Source organism: Haliaeetus albicilla, chromosome 10 (genome assembly GCF_947461875.1).
Source record: "Haliaeetus albicilla chromosome 10, bHalAlb1.1, whole genome shotgun sequence".
Lineage (NCBI taxonomy): Eukaryota > Metazoa > Chordata > Aves > Accipitriformes > Accipitridae > Haliaeetus > Haliaeetus albicilla.
This window is the reverse complement of record NC_091492.1, coordinates 29,096,890-29,121,551: the sequence shown is the minus strand read 5'-3', so window position 1 is coordinate 29,121,551 and position 24,662 is coordinate 29,096,890. Positions and strand designations below refer to the sequence as shown.

Here is a 24,662-nt window from a genome sequence, read left to right as displayed (position 1 = left end):
GGGCCTCACGGGCGCCTGCAGGCCCTGCCCCGGTAGCGGCGGGGCGGGGGGGGAGGGAAATCGGATCTTCCCCCACCGCGGTTCGTTCCTCCCCTGGCCGGGTGCAGTATTCCTGGCTGGTGGTTGTTAATTATTTAGGGGAGATAAATTTTTCATCGGGAGCAGATGGTTCGGTTAGCGGGGCCTTGGCCTGCACTGGGAAAACAACCCAACCCAAAGCCGAACGTGGGAGTGATTAATTAGTGATTAATTTTAAAGGACACCGAGCTCTGTCCAGGCAGGGTGAGCTCGCCCCCCCCGCAGTGGGACGGGGAACGGGGGTGTTGGGGTGTGGGGAGGGGATTTACCCGTGGCAGAGCCCCAGATCTGGTGTTTTTACCAGCTATTCTGGAAAAACGGGTTGTGGGGCGATACCGATCTTTGGCTCGCACAGAAGGTGCCGGCACAAGGCCGAGGCTGGAGCCGCGTGTCACTGGTGGTGGCACACGTGGGGGGGGGGCCTCCGGCTGCCACCTCTGCTGAGCCGGTGCCGGCTGTGCCCGCACCTGGTGTCCCTGGGTGCTTGGCACATGGTGGGTCAGCCAGGAGCCGGCCCGGTCAGGGTTTGGCACAGGACGAGCTTCTGCAGGCAGTGCCAGGCCCGTGTTGCTGCTGAGGCTTCCAGAAGCGGGAACCTTTAACCCACCTGAGGTATTTACAGCGCAATAAAAACTTGAGCTGTCGCTGGGCGCTTTAACCCAGCACAACACGTGCCAGCACCGGCCCGGCTGCCCCCACAAACCGCCCCCCCAGCTCAGCGAACCGATTCTTCACGTCCCGCCACCGCCCGGGCCTCGGACAGGGCATGGAGGTAACGTGGCAGCAGAAGCTGTTCCACCGGGCCGGCTCGCCCCGGGGTGTGAGCCTGCGGGGAGCTTGCCTTTTGCCTTTTCTCTTTTGCCTTTTCCCTTTCCCTCTGGCCTTTTGCCTCTTGCCTTTCCCTCTTTTCCCCCTTCCTTTCCCGCGAAGCTCCTCCCGGCCTGTCCCTCGCCGGCTCCCGTAGAGGCCGCCGGCGTTGCCGTGGCGCCGGGCAGCGGCCGTTGCGGGGGCGGGAGGAGGCGGCGGGCGGGCGGGCGATGGCGCTGTGGCGGGCGGCTCGGGGCCGGGCCCGGGCCCCGGAGCGCTGGGCCGCCGAGCGGCGGCGGGAGCTGGAGGCGCGGAGCCGGCAGCAGTGGGAGCGGGCCAGCCGCTCCTTCGCCCGGGCCGCCATTTGCTGCTCCAGGCAGGCGCGGTGGAGCGCGCCGCGGGCCCCGCCGCCCAGGTAGGGGCCGGGCCCCGGGGCGGGGATGGGGGTGGCCGGGCCCCGGGGGGCTTCCCCTGACCCGCCGGGTGTGTCGCAGCCCGGCGGCGGTGCGACGGGAGGCGGAGGAAGCGGCGGAGCGGCTGGAGCAGCGGCGGGCGCGGCTGCGGCGGCTGCTCGGCGAGGAGCGGGAGGCGCTGGCGGCGGAGCTGTGGGAGCTGCGGCGGGAGCGCGGGCCGGAGCCCGCCGGGATGCGGCGGCGGAGCCAGGAGCTGCGAGCCGGCCGGGAGGAGCGGAGGAGGAAGGTGAGGGGGCGGCGGCGGGGCCTCCCGCGGCCCCGGCCCTTGGCGGTCCGGGCAGGCGGGGCGCCGGGAGAGGCCCCGCAGCCCCGGGGTTCGTTCCCCACTTCTCCCGGTGAAGGAGCGCTCGTTCGGCCCTGCCGGCCCGTACCGCCGCTCCCTCGCTGTGGGCGCGCGAACGGGACTTGCTGGGGGCCGGAGAGAAGTGCCCCGGGCTGCGGTTTTCAGCGCTCGGTGTCCTTAACTAATGGCTGCCTTGGGAGGGCTGGGTGCCTGGGGTCCTTCTGTGCTCTGACATCATGCCACTCTCCTGTCTCCAGGTCGCTGAGCAGCTGCTCTATGAGCACTGGAAGAAAAACAACGCTGAGCTCCGGGAGGTGATGCTACTTGCTTTGTTAGTCCCCGACGCCTTGCATTTATGAAGCCAGTTTTTAACTTGAAAGCCGTTGTGTATCTGCTGTTGTCACTCACCTTGAATCACAGCAATCGTCCTAAGTTCTGATGAGCAAAAGGCAAAAAAGTAAAATGGCTCAACTGTGTAAGAAGTCCCCCCAAAGCTGGTATTTTTCAAAAAGAGTCAGAAATCTCTTCTGACTCAGAGCAGATTTTCAGTTCCCATGATGTAAATATCTCAGGTGCTTTTTAAAGCTGTACCTGCCGTGTCCATGGCGCTTCCTTCTGCTTTACTCCACCAACCTGCCAGTCTAGCCGCCACAGCCCTGGTTTCAGTGTCACTGTAGTGTTTCCCAGAACTGGCGTGTGACATTGACCCTCAGCTTGGGACCTGGTGGGCACTGAGGACACCCAAACAAGCTCACCACTGCAGAGGCAGATCCTGCTGGGACTTCAGGGCTACAGCTGGGCCAGATGGTGCTCCAGAGAGTCCAGTAGACCCTGGGGGACCAGGGAGCCTCTGCTGCTAATGGTATCTGTTGTCATCTACAGGTGGAGTCGGAGCTGCACAGGAAGCACGTGATGGAGGCTTGGGGTGATCAGCTAATGCAAAAAACCGAGGTATGCTGGGGTAGCCCTGGTGTTACTGGTCACTAGGGCAGACTCCTGAAGCACATGAGCAGGTGGAAGTGTGATACTGTGTGCCTTTTGACCTGGCTGGCAGACAGCCTGCTTCCTGTACAGGCAGGGCTCGGGTGTGGAAGGAATAGGAAGGAGTTGGCTGTTTGTTCATTTTCTCACACCAGTCTTGTACCAAAAATAACGACTGAGGTTGCTGCGCTGGTTCCTGTAGCGATGGGGAGTTCTGGTGTCCGCAGAACGACAGTAGCTGCTAACAGGAAGGATGCTTTTAATGAAGAGCCATCGTTCCTGTCTAACAAGTACATGCTATCTGCCTCTTAGAAAATCCAGTGCTATCTGCTGAACGGATCTGTTGCAGGATTCACTGTGGCACTGGGCGCTCATCTAACAGTGACCTGCAGTGCAGAGCCGGTGCAAAGCTACAAGAGCTCAGTATTTGAATACGAACCTACTAGATACGGGAATACAGTGATTTTGATGTGAAAGAATAATAAAGGCCTTCAAATACAGGTGTCAGAGTTAACTAAAACAATAATCTAGGTTGTAATAGGAAAATCTGAGTCTATTTGTGAGACCACCTGTGCTTTGCACCAGACCTGTGCAGCGTCCTGTGAAGGATGGGTATAGACTGATAACCATTTTCGGGCAGTGATCAGCAGATAGTTTGGCTTTGTCCTTGTGTTCCTTCCTAGCATATTTTGTTCCATATTTTCCCAATAGGTGTCAGCTTGCAGGAGTTTGATTTGTGGATTTCCTGAGCCCGAGGCTGGTTTTTTGGGTTAGCCTAACCTTAAATGCCATGTTTTCTTTTGGCTTGGAAAGCAAGAAGCAGCTGAACTTGAAGAGAAAAAACGTTATGAAAACGAATATGAAATTGCGCAAAGGGATGCACTGGAAAGAATGAGACAAGAGGAAAAGAAGCGTCAGCTGGAAGAGAAGAAGCAAGCGGAGGCGTTGCTTCAACAAATAGAAGAACTGAAATTACAGGAGTCAGAGGTAATCTTTAGTTTCTCCTCATTTGAGAAGGAAATTCATTGTTTCTTGTGTAAATAAAGCAACACTGACTTGACCTCTCCCCTCCAGGTTTCCACTAGATTAAATCTGGAACAAAGTTAGCTGTGACATAATTTCTGTGTAGCAGTGTAGACCTCTCCCCTGAACACTGGCATACTGACTGCATTCCGGTAGCTTTTGTTTGCTTCTCTTGAAATGTGAGCACCTTTTTGTGCTGTACCAGATGAGAAACAGGTCTGTAGAAACTTCTAAGTGTGACAGGTTCAGGTCAAAGGCTTTGCCAGCTGGAGCTCCTCACAGTGTCTCTGGAGCTGTGAGTCCCTGAGACACGAATTAAATGAACATGGAATATTTACTGCAGTGAGAATTTTGACCACTTGCAGAGGAGCAGAATGGGGTACAAACTCCAGTACAAAGGCTCTCTCTGGGATGTCCTAGCTCTCTGACGTACCCTTTCTTGGTGGTTGTTTTTCCTGTTCAGGCAACAAAGCTGAAAAAAGAACAAGAGAATTTATTAAAGCAGCAGTGGGAGCTGAAGGACTTGGAAGAAGAAAGGAAACAAATGGAAGAGCACCGGAAGAAGAAAGAGCTTGGGTATGAGATCAAGTGTAGCTCATTTCAGTGGGGCTTCGACAGAATCTGTTCCTACATCCATGATAGTTCTTGCGGCACGAGGGGATATTTCAGATAGTGGTGGGTTGTAAGTATTTGCTTTTTGACAGAAGCGGACAGAACAGCCAACAAGCAAATGCATTGGTGCTGTTACTTCTTTTTGTTCACATTTGTGGTAGCAGGTACCCCTGTTGTCTGCAAGTTACGTTGTCATAGGTGTACCTTCTTGAGTGCTGGTGTATAATAACATAGGGCTTTAGAGTCAGTTTGAATGTGTTCTTTTTTTTTTTTTCTCCTTCAGTCGCTTTTTGAGGCATCAGTGCGATATTCAGTTAAAGAGACGAGCCCAGCAGATACAAGAGGAGCTGGTAAGAGGAAGTACCCCTTGATTTATATGTTACAGATATTGTGTCCTGAAGAAACTTGTTCTTTGTGTTTCACTTATGTGTCTGCCTCTGATGTCTACAGATAATTAATTAGGAAGCCCCTTCCAGCTTGTGAACAGGGCTGGAGCGCAGAGTCATGGGGAAGCCAGCAGACTGAGTGTCTCGCTGAGCGCACCCTTGACACTACGTCACCAATAATTTGTAGGGAATAGCCCTGCACACAGGCTGGAAGCCTGTTGGATAGTTGTTAATCTTGTGGTTTTTCTCAAGGAGATAGACAGGCAAATCTTATTAGCCCTCCTCGAGAAAGAAGATGAGGATCAGTGCCGCCAGTCCGTGCGACGAGAACGAGCTGTTGTGGATGTTGCCTGGATGAAACATGTCATTGAGGAACAGCTCCAGTTAGAAAAGGAGAGGGAGGCAGAGCTGCAGACTATTTTTAGGTGAGTCTGCTCACCTCTGAACGTCATCTAAAGAGATCGTACGTGCTGAATGTTCCTGCCCGGTTGGCAAAGCTCCATTTGTGTTTGTTAAATAGGCTTTGAGAGCAGATGTTAGAAAGTGGTGTCTGGTTGGCCTTGCAGTTGTAGAAGCGCTGCAGTTGAAGTGAGCTCTGCCCCTTTGTTCCGTGTGCCGAGTACCGTGCTAGGCGGTCAGCGTGCCAGTACACAGACAGAGCCGAAGCTTTTCTGCCAGGACAGAATCAAAAGCCGAGGCTGTTTTTCAGCTACCTCAGCCCAAGACCTAGTCCTTAATTTCTGTTATATTAGCTCTAATGCAACAGCTTTAATACAAAAAAAAAATGTAGTAATGCAGAGATGGCAAGAATTACCTTTTAGTTGTAAGTACATTGTAACCAACTTTCAATGATTCTGCATTACTGCTGTGGAGGGGCTTAGTGACTCCAAAACCTGCGTATTATTTCCTTGTGTATCTCAGAGCTTGTAGATAAAAGCTGCCTCAGGTTCCATGTTCAGGTTCACCTTTCACTCTCCCCAGCACATAGAACGTCTTCACTGGTGACAGGACAGTGCATGCTACCGTCAAATTTTATTTAAAGGTTTTGTTGTGGAGGGAAGATTTGCAAAATCTTCGGCTTTTCCAGCAATGCCCTTAACTACCCACCTCCCATGTGAAGTAGTATCCTTGCTAAGAGGCAAGCTTCCTCCCGAGGCCCTTCTGTGCCTGGGCCAGATGGGTGCATCCAAGAAGTCCTGCTACAGGCCAGTGTTCCGTTTGGCCTCTTACCCCCTGCTGCTCAGTGACAGAGATAGGAGTGGTTCTCTGAAATAGGCACAGGTGGGGTGGGCATGCTAGCTGCCTGGGAACAAATGTGAAGAGAAACCTGAGTGCTCCTCTAAAGCACTCCTCTATGCCCATAGAGTATATAGGTGGGGTTTTTTAACTGTCAGTAGTAACCTTAGAGATAATTCTTTCTTTCTCCTTTAGAGAAGAAGCTAAAAAAGTGTGGGAGAAGAGGGAAGAAGAATGGGAAAGAGAGAAGGTGGCCAGAGATCGCCTGATGAATGAGGTGATGACCTTTTCTGATGAAGTGTCTCTCCTGGTTCGATGAAGCCATTGTTCCAGCTGTGACCCTCCACCCTCTGGGGGGGTTACAGCCTTCACTACCCAGGGCAGAATTCTTCTGCTTGTCTGATACATTTTCTGAGAATTGTTTAACCGTCTGCACCGGAATTCCCCCAGTTCTGCTTCAAAGGCTGGCCCCCTTGACTTACCTTCTCCCTTAATCCTCTCACTTCATGAAGGTCCTTGCAGGCAGACAGCACCAGATCCAAGAGAAGATGGAGTTAAACAGACAAGCCCAAGAAAAGTCTATAAAGTATCGAGAGCAGCTGATTAAAGAACTCGAAGAGGCAAAAGAACTGACTAGGCGAGAGAAGGAGCAGGAGGAGGAACTGAAGGCAGCCGGCAGGCGGGAGCTGGAGGCGCAGGTACAGCACACTTTTCCAGGTATGTGTCCAGCTGCTGAAGGTGCCCAATCTTGCCCTAACAGCCCCATCTTCTCTGTGCCCAGCTGACAGCGTGCCGCTTGCAAGAACGGGAAGAGCAGCAGCGCCAGAGGGAGGAGGAAGAGGAGAGATCAGCCCGGCAGCACTGTGAGGAATTGGTGCGGCAGGAGGCCGAGCACATGGCTGAGCAAGGGCATCGCAGCAGGGTAGGTAGCAGCACGAAGGGGAAGCCCATACACGCGGGTCGTTGTTTCTAATCTGCACCTTGGTTGCTACACAGTACCAGGGCAGAACACCGGGCCTGTTCCTCTTTCTAACAGAGGTCTATAGTTCTCTCTTATAAATTGCTTTTTTTTTTTTTTGCTGATATTGATGCTTTAAGTCCCCATTTTAAAACAATTTCTGAGGCAGACTTGTTGCTACTGCCTCAAATGTTACTCTAATTATTTTTAGCATTACCAGCTGCATTAACACAGTTGGTACAGTGCACCTCAGCTGCTCAGTGTCTTTCCGTCTTCTGTTGTGCTTTGCCTAGCTCTAAAAATGAAGCTGAATTTGAGTAACCATACCGAAACCGTGTGCCTAGCAGATCATATTTTTCATACTAAACTGTGAGGTACTCTGGAAAGTAACTCACCTCTGTCATTTATTAGACAGTAGCTACTGAAGTCAGAGAAAGCCAAAAGGAGGTGTTAGTGCCTTGAAAGTATCAACTCTTAAACGTTACTGATGCTTCTTCTTGGAGGATATGCTGTGCTCTCCAATGTACCTCCTTTACATGTGCAGAAAATTAATTCTAGAGCCCATGACATAGTTACGGTCTTTGTTTTGACCCTCTTAGCTCTACAGTTACCCAAAAGCAGCATGGACCTGAGGATTCCTGTCCTTTGCACCCAAGGAATGAGCACCAAATGCAGCTGCAGACTACAGAAAGAAAATCAACTTAGTACCTTTCTGAAAATACTTAGCTGTGGCTTAGCTGAATACAAGAGCAAATTCCTACTGGCTTCAAGAATGTAGAGGTGTGAGCATCCTCGGCATATGGAACTGCTTCACTCGCTCAGGGATTGTGATGACCTATTTCAGTATGTGCTACACTGGGGTCACACAGCCAACAAGGGGGCCCTTGGGACCTGAACCGTAAAAAAATTGGTGCCTCCTGTGGAACGTGAACTGTGAACCACTACGTGCTGCGTTTGCTCTTTAGATGTCAGACTCCCACCTCTGAGCAGCAGGATGTGCCCAGAGGCCCAGCTGGCTTTTAGGAGTTAATTCCTAACACATACTGCAAATCGGTAAGATAGATAATGTGTGCTGCAGCAGTAACTCCTAACACATCCCATTCCTCTCCAGAAAGTGCTGAAGACTTTATTAAACGTTGCTCTTCACTTGTTTCATAAATAATGAATAACTGCAACCTGAACAACCGTTTGTTTCTTTACATGAGCGAACTACTGCAACAACAGGAGGGGAGTTTTAGTTGATTGTCAGCAACTACAGCTTAAAATATTAGTCCACGCACTTCAGCTGGTGTGGCACCTTCAGCTCTTGTCACAGGGCTGTTACCAAGATGGGTGCCACCTCAGCACTGCAGGCTTTACTCAACCATAGAAACCCTCTCCAGGATCTTTTCTTTACAAAACCAGCAGTCAAATAACCATAACAAGTTTGCACACTGAAAGGGTTTTAGCATTTTATAGTAATACTGTAAACAAAAGATTAAGTCAAAATATTGTACAGATAGAACAACACTGATAAATACAAGTTTTGGAAAAAGGCAAAAAAATTTTTACTTTCCTATGCAGCATTTTGTACAGAAAGAACAACTTTGTTTATAGGGGAAAAAAAGGAGATCTAGTCATAAAACCAAAAAAACCATCTTTGTTATTTCAGGTATTATGCTGTATGATCCGAGGACTAATCTACGTACTACTTCTTAGCTCCACTGTTGGTTTGAACCACTCTGCCTGTTTGTGAAGAGAGCTGATGCAGGTCATCAGCATATGCTCAGACCACTTCTGTTTTACTGGGGATGCCAGAAAAGGGCCACTCTTGCATCACAGGCACTGTTGTTCTGGAGCAATGACAGTGTGACCATAACCAACCTAGAACAAACCTTTGTTCGGAGATGGGGGAATTGACCAGAAATGCTGTTGAAGTGACAAAGCAGGAAATCAGTTACAGGTTGGCCATGGTTTTATAGCTAGGCCTTCCAACAAGCTAAATGGTTGATTTTAGAAAACCTGGAGCTAGCGTAGCTGGAACAAGGGCGTGCAGTTATCAAAGCATCTGCTTGTTTTTGCACAGAGGCAAGTTTAAACAACTGGTAACTTAGAAGCTAACTCAGCATTACCCTGCTTTGGAAATGGGGTAAGATATTAAAGAAAAGCACACAATGGCATCCTGAGAGATTTAAAAATACCACCTGCTGCCTTTCAATAATGCCAATTTAAGGAAAAGTTCCTAGAAGATTATCAATGTATTTAATTGCCAGTAGCAAAATTTTGAAGTAGGTTTTACAAATGTCTTCTGCAGTTCTAATCCCAGCCTGTCCACGTTCCCATGAGTTTAGAGACAGTTCTGGAATTCCAAAGTGCAGAAAGGAACTAAAAAGCCCCACGAAGAACATTTACTGGGTTGTCATCTACTCTCCATTCCTTCCCTCCCACAAACTTGTGCTACTTTAGAAAGGGCATTAATTACAACATACAGGAATTGAACAGTCTTATGGCACTTAGTGTTTATATACACATACAAACACACTATGATTTGAGAAGGAACCAACCACTGAACTTCAGTTCAGTTGTTCACCTAAATATGGCAGTTTTTCACCAGAAAGCCTTGAAGAGTTTGTGGTTTTGGCAGACCCATTTGTGGAACAGCAGACAGCCGTTTCCGACTCAAAGGTTTCTGTGAAAACTGTCTAAATGTTCACCTCAACTGCTGCCACATGACAGCCACTGCAGTTCCCCAACTTCACTCTTAACTACAAGACCACTTGAAGCGGCCACCTGCTGAACTGCCACGGCCAGCTCCTTGAAAATGACAACACACTTCCAAATGGGGGACAGGTGGAGGCAAATAGTGGTGATTTTCCCCCCCACCATGGAATTTAGAGTCCCCAGAAAACTCTCACTTTTGAAATTATGGACAGACACATATTTTTGGAAGTTTTGTGAACTGTTATGAATGAAAAAACGTGATGCACATTGACATTTGCTACCCATCTACTGTCGTGACAGGCAGCCTAGCGTGGGTTACTCCATATGTAGCTTGTGAAAGATTTGCGAAAAACTTACTAGGTACAAGAAATCTTTTCACATTTGGATATGTTGAGGTACAAAGGTTATATGCTATGGCAGACACAGCTGCTTTTGCACTGGCGCTCTTCTAACTTCCTTTTTTTTTTTTTTTATTTATCACAGAAATCTTTAGTGAAATTGCATCTGGAGTTACTGAGCAATGCTGCTGCAAACAAGATGGTGCCTTAAAGATGACAGTAAAATTCTGGAGGAAACTTAAGAATGAATTATTAAATCAGAAACAAAGGATAATATTTTAACCACTAATGCCCTAAAGTAACATCAAACATATATATTAATGGCATAGTGACAACTAAAAGAAATAACTATTAAGTATCAAATTCCTTCCAAAACAGATAAAGTGACAAAGACCTTGTGTAGTTACATGTAATAAGCTCAGATGCCCACAACTACTATTGTTTTAGCAGACTAAAAACATATTATTGCACAACAGTTGATATGGGAACAGATAATATTCGGCTTGTGCTCCATTATCAGGACTACAACCTTCTTCCTGCTGGTTAGCCATTATGGTCCTGGAGCCTTCAGAGCCTGTTTCGCTGCAGGTTTCTCAGTCAGTGGCATCACAGCACATGAGGCTCCAGGATGGACAGACCAGAGGCAAGATTCTGCCCTCTGATATGTGCAGCTGACTTCAGTGGGAGTTTTGTAAGCAATGTCTGAAAGCAGAACATGACTCCAAGGAAACATCTAGCAAGAGCTTGATACGAGGCTGGTACGCGGTACTGGCTCAACAGCTATTTGCAACATGCTATTATCTGTAACTAAACTGGCAACACAGGCACAAAATAAGGCAGTGGGTTAAATTAATCATAAAATTGTTAGAAAACATGCAAAAATAATACTGAGTTTTAAAAAATGTTTCTTGCCCCTTTAGTTTTTCTCATAAAAATTTGAATAGTTCCACACCTATATTTGAAATCCAACCTTTAAAAAACAAGACTAAAAAGCCAAGTGTGACTCAGTTGTTGTTCTCTTTGGTTGTGATGGTAACCAGCTGTTTAGCGGCCTTGGCAATGTCGTAGGCGCACTGGATAACTTGCTGTGTGACCAGCTGGATGTCTGTCGTAGGGCACGTCTCCACAGGAAGGGTTTTTTTGCACTCGGATTGGAGTCTGTAGGCACTAGATGTCAGCAGACGTAAAGAAGTCCTTACCAGTTCAGATTTGGGTTTCTGGGAGAGGAAAGTAGAAGTTGAACTTGACAGAAAAACAAAACCATTTCAGGATCACTTTTAATTAGCCAGTAGTGTTCTTTAATACAAAACTTCTGCTGCTAGGGCCCTGCTTTCTGCACAGACTTCTCTGTGCTGTAGTAGACATTGTAAGCCATCACTGCTGCAGAGACATGGGGTAGGGGCAGGTGAAACATGTCCCTGGAATTTCTCCTCTCTCATCTTGGGGAGGTTTCAAACTGCTGCTAGGCAGTACACAGGGAACACTGTTTTCATGCTCTCATTTAGGAAGTTACTCATACAAATTTTCTAGTGCCCGTTTACTGCTACCCAGCCCACGTCCTGGCTGACATCAGAGTAGAGCATGTACAAGACAATCAGTTCAGGCAGGCACAACACCAGTAGATTTTCCTTGCGGTTTTACAGAGGTAGATATGACATTACAAAAACTCAATCATGGAGATTTCACTCCCTAAACTTGCTGTGAAGAAACAGATCGCTTTGGTAGATGGGTAACAGATCCAAACATACCTGCAAGTAAGAAATCCAAGCAATGGCACTCAAATGGAAACTTGGGGGTGATGACTCTAGCAAAATTCCTGTATAACCACATGACTCCTCAAGCAAGTAGCCTCCAGTTTTGGAGGAACTGTGTGCAATTCTTAGAGTTTTAAGTTCAAGAGCAAAATTAAAGGCCTGGATTCATACATTAGCCCTTCCCAATTGGCTTGCTAATAAATACAAAGGATGCAAGATGTGACAACTGCCTAGTCATTTCTCCCTACCTTTGGCTTTTGGTTTTCATTTACTGAAAGGTAATCTACTAATGAGGAATGAGGCCAAAAACATTATAATGCTGGAAGGTACTTACTTTTGGGAACAAGGCTGCCATTTCTGTTACTGCCACATGTATTCTCTCGGAGCATGGTATATAGCTGCACAAAGATGCAATGTATTATTCGTTATGTAAAGACTCCTCTTGGATTTCACTAGTCAGTGGCTATTCTTCTGAAAACAACTGAGTAACGAAAACCCCATATATATTCTAAAAGTATCTTCGTAGGCTGCACTGAAGTCAACTGAAGTAGCTAGAGCAACACACAATATGGTGACTTTTAGTGTCTCCTCAGCATTCCCCAGCACACTGCAGCACAAGTTTGTATATAACTATGCGACTTCAGAAAAAGCAATAACTTAATCAATAGTACAAAATTATTTTTTAAGTTTTCATTATTCTTCAATCAAAGGTTGTTTGAAGGAATAACTGTCCACACCTATTATACCAAACATTGTCACTAAAAGTCTCAATTTGTATGCAATTATGGAAACACATCTATGAACATTAACTGCACATTAATTTATACGCTTGCATTTCCTAACCTCCCCCTCCTGCCTGACTACTCAAATGCTAGAATTCGTCTCCAAATTGTACAGAAAATTGCTCAGCTCGTTTTCTCTTTGGTGTATGCACAACGACATATTGTTACATGTGGGAGAGCATGCCCAAGCAAACTGGTTCATGTAAGCCAGGCACAAAGTAAAGTAAGATTCTGCAGCTTGAAAATATTTAAACAAAATCCAGTGATACAGAGATGCTTCGGAAAAACAGCAACTTTCTTTGCTCAGTGCAGTGTTGACAATCAAAAGCAGATTTAAAAAAAAACAAACCCACTTTGTGTGTGGAATCTGAGTAAGTTTAACTTGCTGCCATTTTAGGGAAATCTCTATCCATTTGTTTTCAAAGAACTTTTTCTCCATAAGGCAAAAGACTGTAAAACCAGATTACTATAAGTTTTTAAACTGCTAAGGATCTAAGCAGCTAAAATATCCAGTAATCTCGGAAGAAAAGTTACAAAAATCCGAAGGTGTTTCAATTGATTTTATGTTTCAGAGTTGAATTTTGGCCATCCAAACTCTTAAAAATAATCTGACAGCCAAGTGTATTTATAGGACTGTCTTGTCTGCACCTCTGAAGCAATGCAATTTTCCTGCACCTCTTTTCCATGTGTTGTTACAAAGTAGAAGCCTTTAAAAAAACACTTTGTATTTAAGTTACCAAAATACAGTAAACCCAAAAAACTGTATTGAAAATACTTGGCAGCAAGACCCGAGGTCTGACCTCCCTAAGCTTTTAACCCATGGGTTCTCAGCTACTCTGAGCGATCTCTGTAACAAATACGTGCCTCCCTGGGTCCGCAGTGGGGCTGGAAGCTTTAGTTTGTTGCAGAGATGCACACTGAGGACACACCTTGATTCCAAGGAGATTCATTTCCATCCTTGTATCAGTTCATTCTCAGTTGAAGCCAGGAATGCAGCACTATGCATGCATTTCCCCTTTCTCAGTTTCACAAACTGGAAGGTTAGACACCTGAGAATGGGGTATGCCAAACTTCCAGTACAGAATTCATACCTTGCTTTTTTGGTAAAGTTTAACTAAAACATCACATGAAGGTAGCTTAAGAACACCAAGATGCCTTCTCAGATTAATTTATACACAGTAAATGGACAATGCACAATTCTGATACAGCAGCTTACAGATACATGCATCTTCAAACTACCAACTACTTTCACAGTGTGTGAGTTTTAGGCTAAATATTCAGTAATTCTGTTGAGTAAGCTAATAAAATAAAGGCAGATTCAATTAGTCTTCAAATTTCACTTCTGATTTATATACCAAATGAAAATTGGTCTGTTCAAAATAGATTTTAAAATTATTGCCATAAGCTGCTGTGAAGTGCTGTGTTAGCATGGTTTGTCAAAAGTCTAATTTCAGAAGACTTGTTTCTGGGCTTCAAAGGCTCAATGTTAGCATAAGTTAGTTAACACAATTCAATCTTAACCAAGAGAATCCCAAAAATCACAAAGCAACAGCATTCAAGAAAAATATTCAGCATCTGTAGATTATGGTAGATCATTGCCCTTTCAAGCAAAAAAAACCCCCAAAACCAAACCCAAAACCCCACCCCCCCCAGTCATTACTTATGCAGTCATCTTGCAATACCAAAGGTGCAAAAATAGGTCACTTGCAAATGCACTGAGAAAGAAGCAACACACTGGGGTCATTCTGGCAATGCAGGAAAATTGCTTTAAAAAGGAGTATTTCCGTATGTCTCAAATCACATGAGTTCTTCCAAATAAACTAAAAGTGGAGAGAAGTTTCCAAGTTCACTGTAATTCCCATTCTGCTATTGAGTTAACAATTAATTTGCTCCCTGCAAGCCACACCGAACAGCACCTCACCTCACTAAAAAGCCAGTTTGCTGATTAAACCCTTCACTAACAAGGCAGAGAAAGCACTAGGAATAGCTTGAAAGAAAGAGACCGAGATTAACGACACATATTTCATAATATGTTCTCTAGTTTAGCTGCAAAGTTTACAGCGTATCTTGGAGGAATGGCTTTATTTTATAAACACTCACTGTAAGCTCATGAAACAAGCTGACACATTTGTTGAGTTTACGCACTTCCCAGTAAGACATCAGGAAGATATTCAAGTAGTGACAGCTTGGAAAAAAGAATCCATCATTAGCAGTAACTTGCTGTAACCTCTTCCTCCAACCCTGGTATTTGTCACTGACAGTAACACCTGGGGCTAGAACTTGGGAAGTTCTGTTTTAAAGAACACCTCACTCAAATTTTATTTTTATTTTAGGCATTAATAAACAATATTTTGGTCAGGTTGGAAGATACTGTATAAACACACTTTTTTTTTTCATTGATTCAAGATACCGATTATCTCATTTGACACACCAGCTGTATAAACAGTTGAGGGCCTAAGCTGTCAGGTGTGAAAGTTGCATGCTGGGAACCGTGAAGCTTCTGCTACTTTTGCGACAGTGCACAGAAGCAGCAACCACATGTTGATAAATTATGACAACTAACAGCACATCTCAATGAACAATAAACAGAACAGAGACAGGAGAATCTTTTACACTAGAGACAGTTACACTTCCAGGCTGTGATTCTGTTCCCAATTAAATCACTACTGGGAGCTTCGACTGAACGGGTAATATCACAATATCACAGGTTCACAACTCTCTGTACTAGCTATCTGCAGTTCCATTACCATCCGAAGCATTTCATGCATAGCCTTCAACGACCCCTGTGCAGGTGGTGCGTGAGGGAAAGAGGCAGCAGAGAGAAAGAGAAAGGACACTGTGCCTGGGAGGCAGGGACAGAGGCCAGAGTACCAGGAGGCAGGACTGGGCTGCTGGATGTTCAGAGGCTGCAGGGGAGCTCTCTCAGCCCAGGGAACCGGCGTGCTGAAGCAGCCGAGGCTATGTCTGAGCTTGAGCGTGCCCGCACGCTCTAATGGTCTACTTGGCCAGTTGAGCACAGGAAAAGGAATGGAAGAAAACAAGAAAAAAAAAAAAAAGAAGGTGTTTCATTAATAGATGATATTCTTGCATCATTTTATTACTCTCTCATTATCTATGCTGCACGTGATTTTCGTCTACAAGGTTCCCATCACTAGCTTGGAAGATGTATTATTATATCCCAAAGTATCTCCTTTTGTTAACGAAGTATTCCCCTATTGCAAGACGACAATGCTGGAACAAGCCTACTCCATCTCCTGTATGCCCCAGGCCCTGCAGTTCTCAGCCCGCTGAGACAAAGCCAGGGAACAGGAAAACAAAGAACAGCAGCTTCGTAGTTCAGTGTTTTGCAAGATTATACTCATGTAACTACTGGCACACACCCCACTCCACACATGGTACAGAAGAGAAAACAAAAAAGTACATAACAGGTTGTTTAACAACCTATTCAATTTAACAGCAAAAGCCAGGTAGGCTGCATTGTTTCTTTCAATGATTTTTTAAAAAAATATAATTCAAATACTGTAAACTCTGATATTCATAAAAACCAAACACATGTAAAGCTTCTCTTATTGTTGCTTCTCTGTGAGAAACAAGCAACAAGGGATTGCAGTGGAAAAGGTTATGGACAAGGGCAACGAGCTCAGCACAAACACGTTAGAACTCACTATTCAGCATGAGAAGGAGAAGCTGCACTCTGTCCCTTCTAAAAATAGGAAAGTAAGAGAAGGAAAAAACACAGAACAAAAGTGGCCCCGCTGTTGTGCGCTTCTCTCAGCAAGGCAGGAAGAGAGGGCTTAACATAAATTGCCAGCCGCTTCTCACAGGCGAAGACAGGCACAGAACTTGGGACGGGAGGCAGAACATGAAACTTGCCAGTCTGCAAAGTTCAGGTCTTCTGGAGAGCAAGGCTGTTCCAGACCTAAAGCATGTTCATACCTGGGAAGATGTAACTCTTATTCACAGCCTTCTACAAGAGCTGTGCAGTAACACCACCTGATGATCAGTCAAGGGCAGTATCACTTTTACTCACTTAGGGCTATTCTGGAAATTAATTGTTCAGTTGGGACAGAAGTTCCAGAGGGAGCTGAAGCTGCGCACTACCCGATGTACTGATCAACAGTCTCCTGCTTACTCAGCTAGGTCTGTGTCTAAACCCAATAGCTCAAAACAGCTTTTGCTGGTACGTCATCTGTACTGGTATTTCAGTAGGAAAGTCAAATTGCCTTCGCAATTTTTTCCTGAAACAAGACTTGGTGTTACTACCACACTTCTGCGGGGTGTCCTTACCTAAGGATGCAGAGGCCCAAAGATCGAAGAGAAACTTACGCCAAGTTCCCTGCAACACATTTGATTTGTATCCAAAACACCAGTCATTTTGCAGCAGGACTTGACAAGCGCTTTGCTCCCCAGCGCTCCGCTCCCCAGCGCTCCCTATCCCCGTGCCAGTTGTGGGCAGGGCGGACAGGTGACAGGCAGCACTGCAGCCAGAACTCACTCGCAGGGGGCTGCGCTGGCTTTTTGGATGGGAGTGTGCATGTTCCCACTGCTTGTGCTGGTCACTCATCCCCACTCATCTTGGTGCACTAGGTCCAGTGCATCAGGAAACGCCACAGACCTACACATTTTGTAGGTGTGAAATCTGCATCTCCAGTGTTTACACAGGGGATGGTGGCTGTACTTCTGAAAACACCGGAAGAATCTCCTTCATTTTCTCACAAACTCTGGAGCTTTTCTGGCACTCACACCTTACCTGTCATGCTTGTTCTCTTGCGCTGCTCGCAGCAGCTCCTGAATATTCTTAGTGATCTGCTCAGTTTTCCGAATCACATCTTCTGTGCTGGGCAAACTGGAGCTGGGGGCTGTGTCAGCATCTTCAGGGATGGATCCCTCCCCCTGCCAAAGGACGCTCCTTTGCCGGCCCTTCCTGCCTGACCTGCAAAGGAACAAAGCAGAGGTTGGCCCTGTGGGACCAAACTGGCTGCTTCACGCAACTCCCTATCTTCCAACAGCGCAGAGCTGTGCTGTCAGCTCTGCGTCACCGCAGCGTCAGCTCTGCGTCACCACAGCACCTACCCTGTCTCCTCCAGCTCCAGAGGGGTGGTGGGGTTATCGTAGTCGCTCTCAGACACGCTGCTCTGCTTCTCCAGCTTTGAAGCCTGCAACCAACATAGATCTACTTCAGCGTTGTGCAGGAAAGAAGAGTCCCGAGCTGTGCCAGCGCCGTGTCCTGCGTACCCGGGCTTCCTCTTTAGCACAACAGCCCCTGCACCAGACGCTGCCCTGAAGCCCAGTGTGTCCCCACGCCCTGCGCTGGGCTCCTGCTGCCAGTGGGTAGCCGAGGCCCTGGGTGATGCTGGCACGGCACAGCCCCGCCAGACCCAAAGTGGGGCTGCGGAAAGGCCACAGCACAGCGTCCTTCCCCTGCTGCTGAAACTGCCGCGTGGGCACGCAGGGGGAGGCCCAGAGGGGAGCAGAGGCCAAATGGAGAGGGCAGGACCACCGGGGAGAAAGAGGCCAGGCCAAGAGCAGGAGGCCCACAGCAGGCTGGAGGCCAGACACAGCATGGGAGGCTGAACACAGAGTGGAAACCAAACTAAGCATGGGAGGCTGAATGGAGAACTGAGGCCCAATACAATGTGTGAGGCCGAACTGAGTGTAGAAGGCCCATGGCAGAGTAGGAGGCTGGACAGAGCGTGGGAGGGTCGTGACAAGAGTAGAGGCCAAATCAAGCATGGGGGTCTGACCACAGAGCAGAGGCTGACCCAGGCATGGGAAGCCCACCGTAGAATGGGAGACCAAAACGAGGGTAGAGGACTGTTGCAATGGGAAAGCCAAAATAAAGACAGGAGACCGAAATGATGGTGGGAGGCCCATCGCAGAGTGGAGGCCAAACTGCGGGTGGAAGACCAAAGGGCACATAGAAAGCCGAACCAATGAGACTTGGAGCTGACTGGAGGCTGAAACAGGGGCGGGAGGCCGAAACGGGGAGAGTCCATTGCAAATTGGAGGCTGAAACTGGGGTGGGAGGATGAAACAGGGCGAGTTGAGTCCCATTGAACGCTTGAGACCAATACAAGGTGGGGAGGCCAAATAAGTGAGAGTTGTGGCCCATAGGAGTGCATAGGATGAAACAAGGGTGAGAGGCCTAACCATCAGGAGTAGAGCGCCGCTGAGTAATGGGCGTCAAAAGGAGGGTGGGATGCCAATTCCAAAGTGGAAGCCAAAATGAGGGCAGGAGGTACACAAGGAAGCAGAGGCTGGACCAAGTGTTGCAGGCCCATTGCCAAGCAGGAGGCTGATCCAACTGAGAAGCTGAAGCCAGGGTGAACGCTGAATGAAGAGTGGGATACCAAAATGAGCTTGGAGGCCAAATCTACAGCCGAGGCCGAACCCAGAGCGAAGGCCTGCAGCTGAGTGGGAGGCCAAACTGAGAGCAGGAGGCACACAGTGGAGTGGGGGCTGAACTGAGCCTGAGACTCTGACCTCAGAATGGAGGTCTGCCACAGAGTACGAGGCCAAACCTAGACTGGGAGGTACACGAGGAAGGTGAGGTCAAACCTAGAGTGGGAGGACCATGACAGAGGGAAGGCCAAAGACAGAGTTGGAGGCTGAACCAAGCGTGGGAGGCCAGACCAACTGTGGGAGGCCCAGCTGCTGAGTGCTGCTCCAGAGGGTGGAGGCCCAGAGGCCCAGTATTTTCCCCTTTCCCCTTCATGTGGCATTCCCTTGGGAGATACGCAGTGACTGTGTCCACACCGGGAACCAGAGTGCCGCACATTCCCTGCCTCTGAACACATGCGCTTCTTCCCAGGTGCAGTGGCAGAATGCTCACCACCTCCTAACCCTATACAGACCAGTTCTGCAACTCCCAGTAAAGCATCCAATCCATGGGCAAAGATGATGCTCCTTTTTTTTTTTCTTCCCTAAACTCCTTTTCAACTTATGGTTTTTTTACTTTCTCAGAAGGCTGCCAACACAAATAAGCATACTTACACTATGACAGCTCAAGAGTACTCTCTCTGCAGATCCTAACATGCAGCAAGAGTTTCAAATCAGACTTTCAGATAGAGAGCTAGGCTCCCTTCTCTGACCTAGTTTAGCCTTCTTGGATATTTTATGCCCAGGCAATACAACATCCTGGAGGGTTATGCTATGAATACCTACTGTCAGGCTGATCTCTGCAGTTCACATGAATCTGCAGTTTGAAGTCCCCGAGGCACACTCCCATCCTCAGCCAGGCCCCAGGATCACCACACGTCCACCTATTCTAGTCTTAAAAATTGCAAAGCTCATCAGAAGTGCCTACTACAGCTCATCCATTTGCAAGTATGCCACATCAGTGTCACTCTACATACATATCAGCCTCTGCATCAGCTCCTGACTTAGTCACAGACACTGCTCATGTAATAGGGTCCTTTGCAATCCCTGCTGAAGAACAAGCCTTCAAGCTTTACAGAAGCTCTTAAGTCAAGATGAAGGAATCTCAGGTGTTAAGACTGTAAGGGACACCTTCAATTTGCATCCCAGATCCATACACTTAGGAAATAATATTTCTACCTCGAGGACAAACCAAAAATGTGACTAGGAACTGGTTTTCATTGCTTAAGATCCAGTACATTTGTTAAGCACTCATCTAATGTTAAAACCAACAATTCTTAACTCTGAAGCACCTGGAGTAGGAACACTTTCCATCCACTTTAAAGTTACTCTGCACAGAAGGAAAAAACAAGCATTTTTTGAAAGCTCACTTCTCAGGATAGCTAGTAAAGATCAATTCTAAAAGTGACACATATTTTGAAGATACAAAACTACTATATGGAGGGTCTGACCCTTCCCCTCTCCCAGATGTACAAAGGAGAACAGTATGATTAGTGGCAAAGCTCTACACTATGGTCAGAAATACAAACAGACAACGATGAATTACAAGAATAGGATATTATGGAATCAGTAATATAGTATAGTAATGGAATAAGTGTACAACAAAAACTAACAAACAAAACCTCTGCAAGTTTCTAGTACTACACAGTACTGATATCAGCTACAGCCAAACCTAGATTCACACTTGACCAAGCAGGATATTTCCTCCTAAGTTTTATCATCTAGCCCTACTTGCAAATCTAATATTTTCTTGACTGATATGTCCGAACACTGTACAGTCAAAATAAAGCAGGGACACAAGAATTTAAAAAGCAGATTCTGTATCCCAGCAGGAAGAGGCCAGAGTATGACCATTCAACATCTAAACCCACAAACCTGTCTTTTTTGAAAAAATTACTATTATATAGTAAAATTTGATTAGAGACACTGCAATGCTTGCCCAAGAAACAGAATGAGACAGTACTGATTTCATTATATTAACCACACAGAAATAGCAGTGCAAGAAGAGAGAACTTTTCTTGAAAGATCTTTTCAAAATCAGTTAAGTCTTACAAAGAAATACAAACACTTCTCTCTCAGTTTACTCTCGGAAAGCCTTGTTTTAACACAGAAATAAGCAAAGCCAAAGTCTTGAATATGTGATACAACAAAATGGGTATAAGCTACTCATTATTTCCTACAAAATGAGACATAGACATCTAAAAACAGCCCAAGGGACCTTGTATCAATATTTGCCTCAAAGTTAAAGAGGTTTAGTCAGAGCAAGACCTCGAAATGTAATCAACTCATTCCGATGACGGAGGGTACTTTCTGCAAGCAGTGCAAGCTGGTAGCTCAGGCTGGCCAAACAGCAGCATAAAAGCTATGGGTGTTCATCTTCAGCATTCATTAGTCTGTGACACCTTAAGATGTACCTGCTCAGGGTCCATTACTTCAGTCACAGCCCCTTCACAGGCAAAAATGGATGTTACTCTAGAGCTGCAAATCCAACGTGCTTTTCCCTTTTTTTGAAAATGTAACTTGCCATTAGTTCAAGGATCCTAAATAAAACATAGTCTAAAAAGAAGCTGTCACAGACTAGACTATCAAACTGTTTGCCTTGCTAAATATGTCCTTTTGCAAGGTGGCATTTTATGCTCACTTCTAGCGGGTGAATTTGAATAAGACTAAATTTAAGGTCACCCACTACAAAAAGAGAACAGTGTTTAAAAAAAGTTTAAGAAGCTGGACAAGGCTTCTTCAAATAGCTAATAGCTCACCTATCAGGCCACAGCAAAGACAGTGTCTTTGGAATAACATAAGCTTATAGAATGCATTTAACGTTTCTTGTTAACATTGCAGTTTTTTCCCCTAGAGTCAGTACTGTAGCTAACAACCCTAAGAACAAAGCTTTGTAGATACTGATGGAACACCAATATAAGCTTCCTTTATACACTCTCAGTGTCTTTAATTTTGCCCTGAAAGGAGTCTTGCTAAAAAAAATTCCCACGCCCATTCAGTCTTTTACCTATCAAGGTCAGCAGAAGGCAGGCTAGCTGATACTAAACGTATCGGTGGGCAATATGAATGGCCATCTGTTTGGATGCTTAAAGAACTCACTTCAAACAAACTAATGAACATCTGTAAGATAAACGGTCAATCAGTACCAATTTGGTTTGGTGCAAACTGACAGCCCTCAAAGAAAGCAGGCTTTAAAGCCAGGACCCAGTGAGCTTCAAATGCCTCATGCAATGCATTTTAGTCAGTAGGAAGAGTTATATATTGGCTTATGAAATATCAGTGAGTGCCTGCCAAATTACTTTCCAAACAGCAACCAACCTGTCTTCTGGCTGTTTTCAGTGTTATGCAGTCAAACAAGTGATCTGGAGTAACTGTGCATGGTGTTAAATGCTAAAGATTTTAGCCGTTGTGAAGTTAGAGAGAGGCAAGTATCCACAGCATGTGGCAGAAGAAACGGAAAGTGATGAAATACTGCTTCATGCAAGCATGAAGGCTAGTCAGCATAAACGGGGAGAAGACAGAGGCATAATGGCTTCTAGGGAGACTGCCACCTCCTCCAGGTAAAAGACCAATTGGGAAGGTACTTAACCCTTCGTGTGCTTTCATCCCTTGACCAGGAAAGCGTGGAGGGGAAGGAAGGTAGAGATGAAGAGGAGGTCACAAACGCACTCCTCCCGATCTAAAAATGGGAAAGAGAAAAACACTCGGGAAAACCAAAAACAAAACACAAATAAATTCTTAACTGAAATAAAGGAACATTCTTAAAACCATGGAGATGACATAAAGCAAGAATGATTTTGAGAATTTGGCTAAGCCTGAGTGGACTTAATTCTTTCAAAATACAATTGACTTCATGTTAATTCTAATATTGATATTCCAGAGGTGCTAAATTCCACAGAGAATAAAATACATTCACCACAATACCACATAACTAACTCCATGTAACAAATCAATGCTTCAGAACCGCTACTTCTATCCAAATTTCAAACCAAGTGACCAAAGGACCTATACAAAGCACTGTCATATTTTGCAAACATTGCCACATACAGAAGAATTCTGACATTTCTTGCTGCCAGAACTGCCTTTATATCAACATGTCGATATAATTTAAAATGATCCAGATTTCATAGTTTAAAGTTCTTATTAATTTAATTGAAGGCAGGGAAAAACCCAGCACACATTTCTCTGCTGATTCCCTGGTGCACTCAACTGTCTTCTTCAGAATGTACATGGAACATTTGCCATCCCTCATGCCAGGCAAAAGAACCTATTAACTCCCAAATATATTTTAAAAGGCTTAATTGTTTATCTGGAAGGAAATACAAGATAGTGCCACCAACAGGGAACCATATTGAAACAAATCCACAAATGTTAAATACGTGCCTAAAAAATACCATCCTGTATTCCTGCCCACAGGGCAATCTTAAAAAGATGCAGTAAAAAATTAACTTTAATAAGCACTAGTGTGTGTTGGGTCACTTATCTGAAGCGTGAACACATCAGTGCAAAATTCTTGTGGCTTAATACAGAACTCACTCTCCACTATTAGCACATCATACAGGATATACTAAACCAGAAGAATTTGTTCAACTAACAGATTTAAACCATCTTCAGCCTCCAGTTCCAAACTCAGAATAAGAAATTGGTGGCCTAGTGAAAATTTAGCTTCAAGTTTTTTGGTTTTTTTTTGAAAGGTGGTTCTGAAGTTCCACAAATTGGCACATGCCTGTGTATCTCAAGAAAGAAATCCATGAACTTTACCTACCTTCTTGGAATACTATTTCCACCCCCCTCCTGGTTTTCAAACAGCCACACATTGATATTTGGCATATATACTGTGATTAAAAGAAACAGCTGAGCAGAAGCCAAAAACTCCGTTTACATATTCCACAATTGTTATAGCTTTTACTTTTCAAAACATCGAGCTCCTGCAGACATGTTAATACAGCAAACATTAACAATTCTTACAGTTCAAATTCACTCTGAAGCTGACAGTTGAGCAGCTTTGGTAAATGAGCATAGTTGGAATAGACAGAAAAGCTGAACATAAGAAGAAATGCAGAAGCATCAGCAGTTCTACTTACATGTGGAGGGAAAGGCTGCAGTCTTGTTATGCTTTCTTCTGGGTATGTGACCTCTCCCATGGGGAGGTAGGGTTTCTGACCTGATCCGGTCTCATACATGGACATGGGTCTGCTACCCCGTGCAGATGGTCGCCGCTTTAAAGAAGAATTGTTGGCAGGGTCTGTGTATTCAGAACCAGTTTGGACCTGATATATATTGGTTGTAGCCTGTCTTCTGAGGTTGGTATTTTCACTCTGTAGCGTTTGAAGCTGAAAGAAATGTTTAGCAGTGGGACTTTGTTTTTCTAATAGCAAGCGTCAAAAGCAAACTGACTATACAATATACGCTTGTCAGCTTTACTAGTAAATCCAGTTACTAGTAGCTAGGGTTTGATTTCTTTTTCAAAATCTACTTGACTTGCTTAGTATAAGCATAGAAGCATCTATGTTCCAGATCTGGAAATATATATGTGCTGATTTCCAGCACTTTTTGCTCAGATGCAAACTGAATTGCATCAGTTGCCTGTTGTAGTTAAAAAACACACAATCCGTTTCTTCCAGACCGGCTGTACTGGCACACGAATCGTGTAATATAATGAGGTTGTGGGGGGAAGGACTGCCAACAAAACAGTTTTTCAAGCAAAGTGATCCATTTCAGCAGTCAATACAAGAACTTAAAAGAGGACTTTAGCATAAGGCCCATGAAATCTGAAGATGCCAGCACTACAGCACAGACACCAGAGGCAGCGCAAAGAAAACTAAAGCTTGCTCTGCAAAGCAAGAAGAGAGTTTAGCTTATGAAAATTAAGT

At 45.7% G+C, this 24,662-nt stretch overlaps 2 protein-coding genes across 7 annotated transcripts in view; one reads left to right on the top strand and one right to left on the bottom strand.

Annotated features, from left to right (window-relative positions):
• Nucleotides 1-1,073: 1,073 nt before the first annotated feature.
• TCHP (trichoplein keratin filament binding) lies at nt 1,074-7,534 on the top strand. 2 transcript variants are annotated; one of them, XM_069794561.1, is made up of 12 exons: nt 1,074-1,300; nt 1,380-1,584; nt 1,899-1,955; nt 2,524-2,592; nt 3,436-3,609; nt 4,109-4,221; nt 4,541-4,607; nt 4,896-5,068; nt 6,075-6,156; nt 6,392-6,577; nt 6,661-6,801; nt 7,437-7,534. In XM_069794561.1, the coding sequence occupies exons 1-12, from the start codon at nt 1,116-1,118 to the stop codon at nt 7,467-7,469; spliced, it is 1,485 nt and encodes a 494-aa protein (XP_069650662.1). In that variant the 5' UTR covers nt 1,074-1,115; the 3' UTR covers nt 7,470-7,534. The 2 variants fall into 2 exon arrangements, with proteins under 2 accessions (XP_069650662.1, XP_069650661.1); XM_069794560.1 differs by lacking the exon at nt 1,899-1,955 and having other exon boundaries at nt 1,081-1,300.
• A 737-nt stretch (nt 7,535-8,271) lies between these two features.
• The window catches only part of GIT2 (GIT ArfGAP 2), a 35,101-nt gene continuing 18,710 nt past the window's right edge, over nt 8,272-24,662 (bottom strand). For 2 of the 5 annotated variants that reach the window (XM_069794550.1, XM_069794551.1), the window contains exons 15-20: nt 23,874-24,122; nt 22,379-22,468; nt 17,485-17,567; nt 17,162-17,344; nt 11,964-12,027; nt 8,272-11,092 (exon numbers count right to left, since the gene is read on the bottom strand). In XM_069794550.1, the coding sequence (XP_069650651.1) occupies nt 10,880-11,092; nt 11,964-12,027; nt 17,162-17,344; nt 17,485-17,567; nt 22,379-22,468; nt 23,874-24,122 (882 nt within the window). In that variant the 3' untranslated portion in view covers nt 8,272-10,879. The remainder of the gene's footprint in view (nt 11,093-11,963; nt 12,028-17,161; nt 17,345-17,484; nt 17,568-22,378; nt 22,469-23,873; nt 24,123-24,662) is intronic. The other 3 variants (XM_069794552.1, XM_069794553.1, XM_069794554.1) reach the window with 3 other exon arrangements.

What these genes read in the sequence shown, in the direction of transcription:
- TCHP (XM_069794561.1), top strand. Translation starts at nt 1,116, where the DNA reads ATGGCGCTGTGGCGGGCGGCTCGGGGCCGGGCCCGGGCCCCGGAGCGC. An exon ending in AGCTAATGCAAAAAACCGAG is followed by an intron (nt 2,593 to 3,435) that starts GTATGCTGGGGT and finishes TGGCTTGGAAAG; the next exon opens with CAAGAAGCAGCTGAACTTGA. An exon ending in CGGAAGAAGAAAGAGCTTGG is followed by an intron (nt 4,222 to 4,540) that starts GTATGAGATCAA and finishes TTTCTCCTTCAG; the next exon opens with TCGCTTTTTGAGGCATCAGT.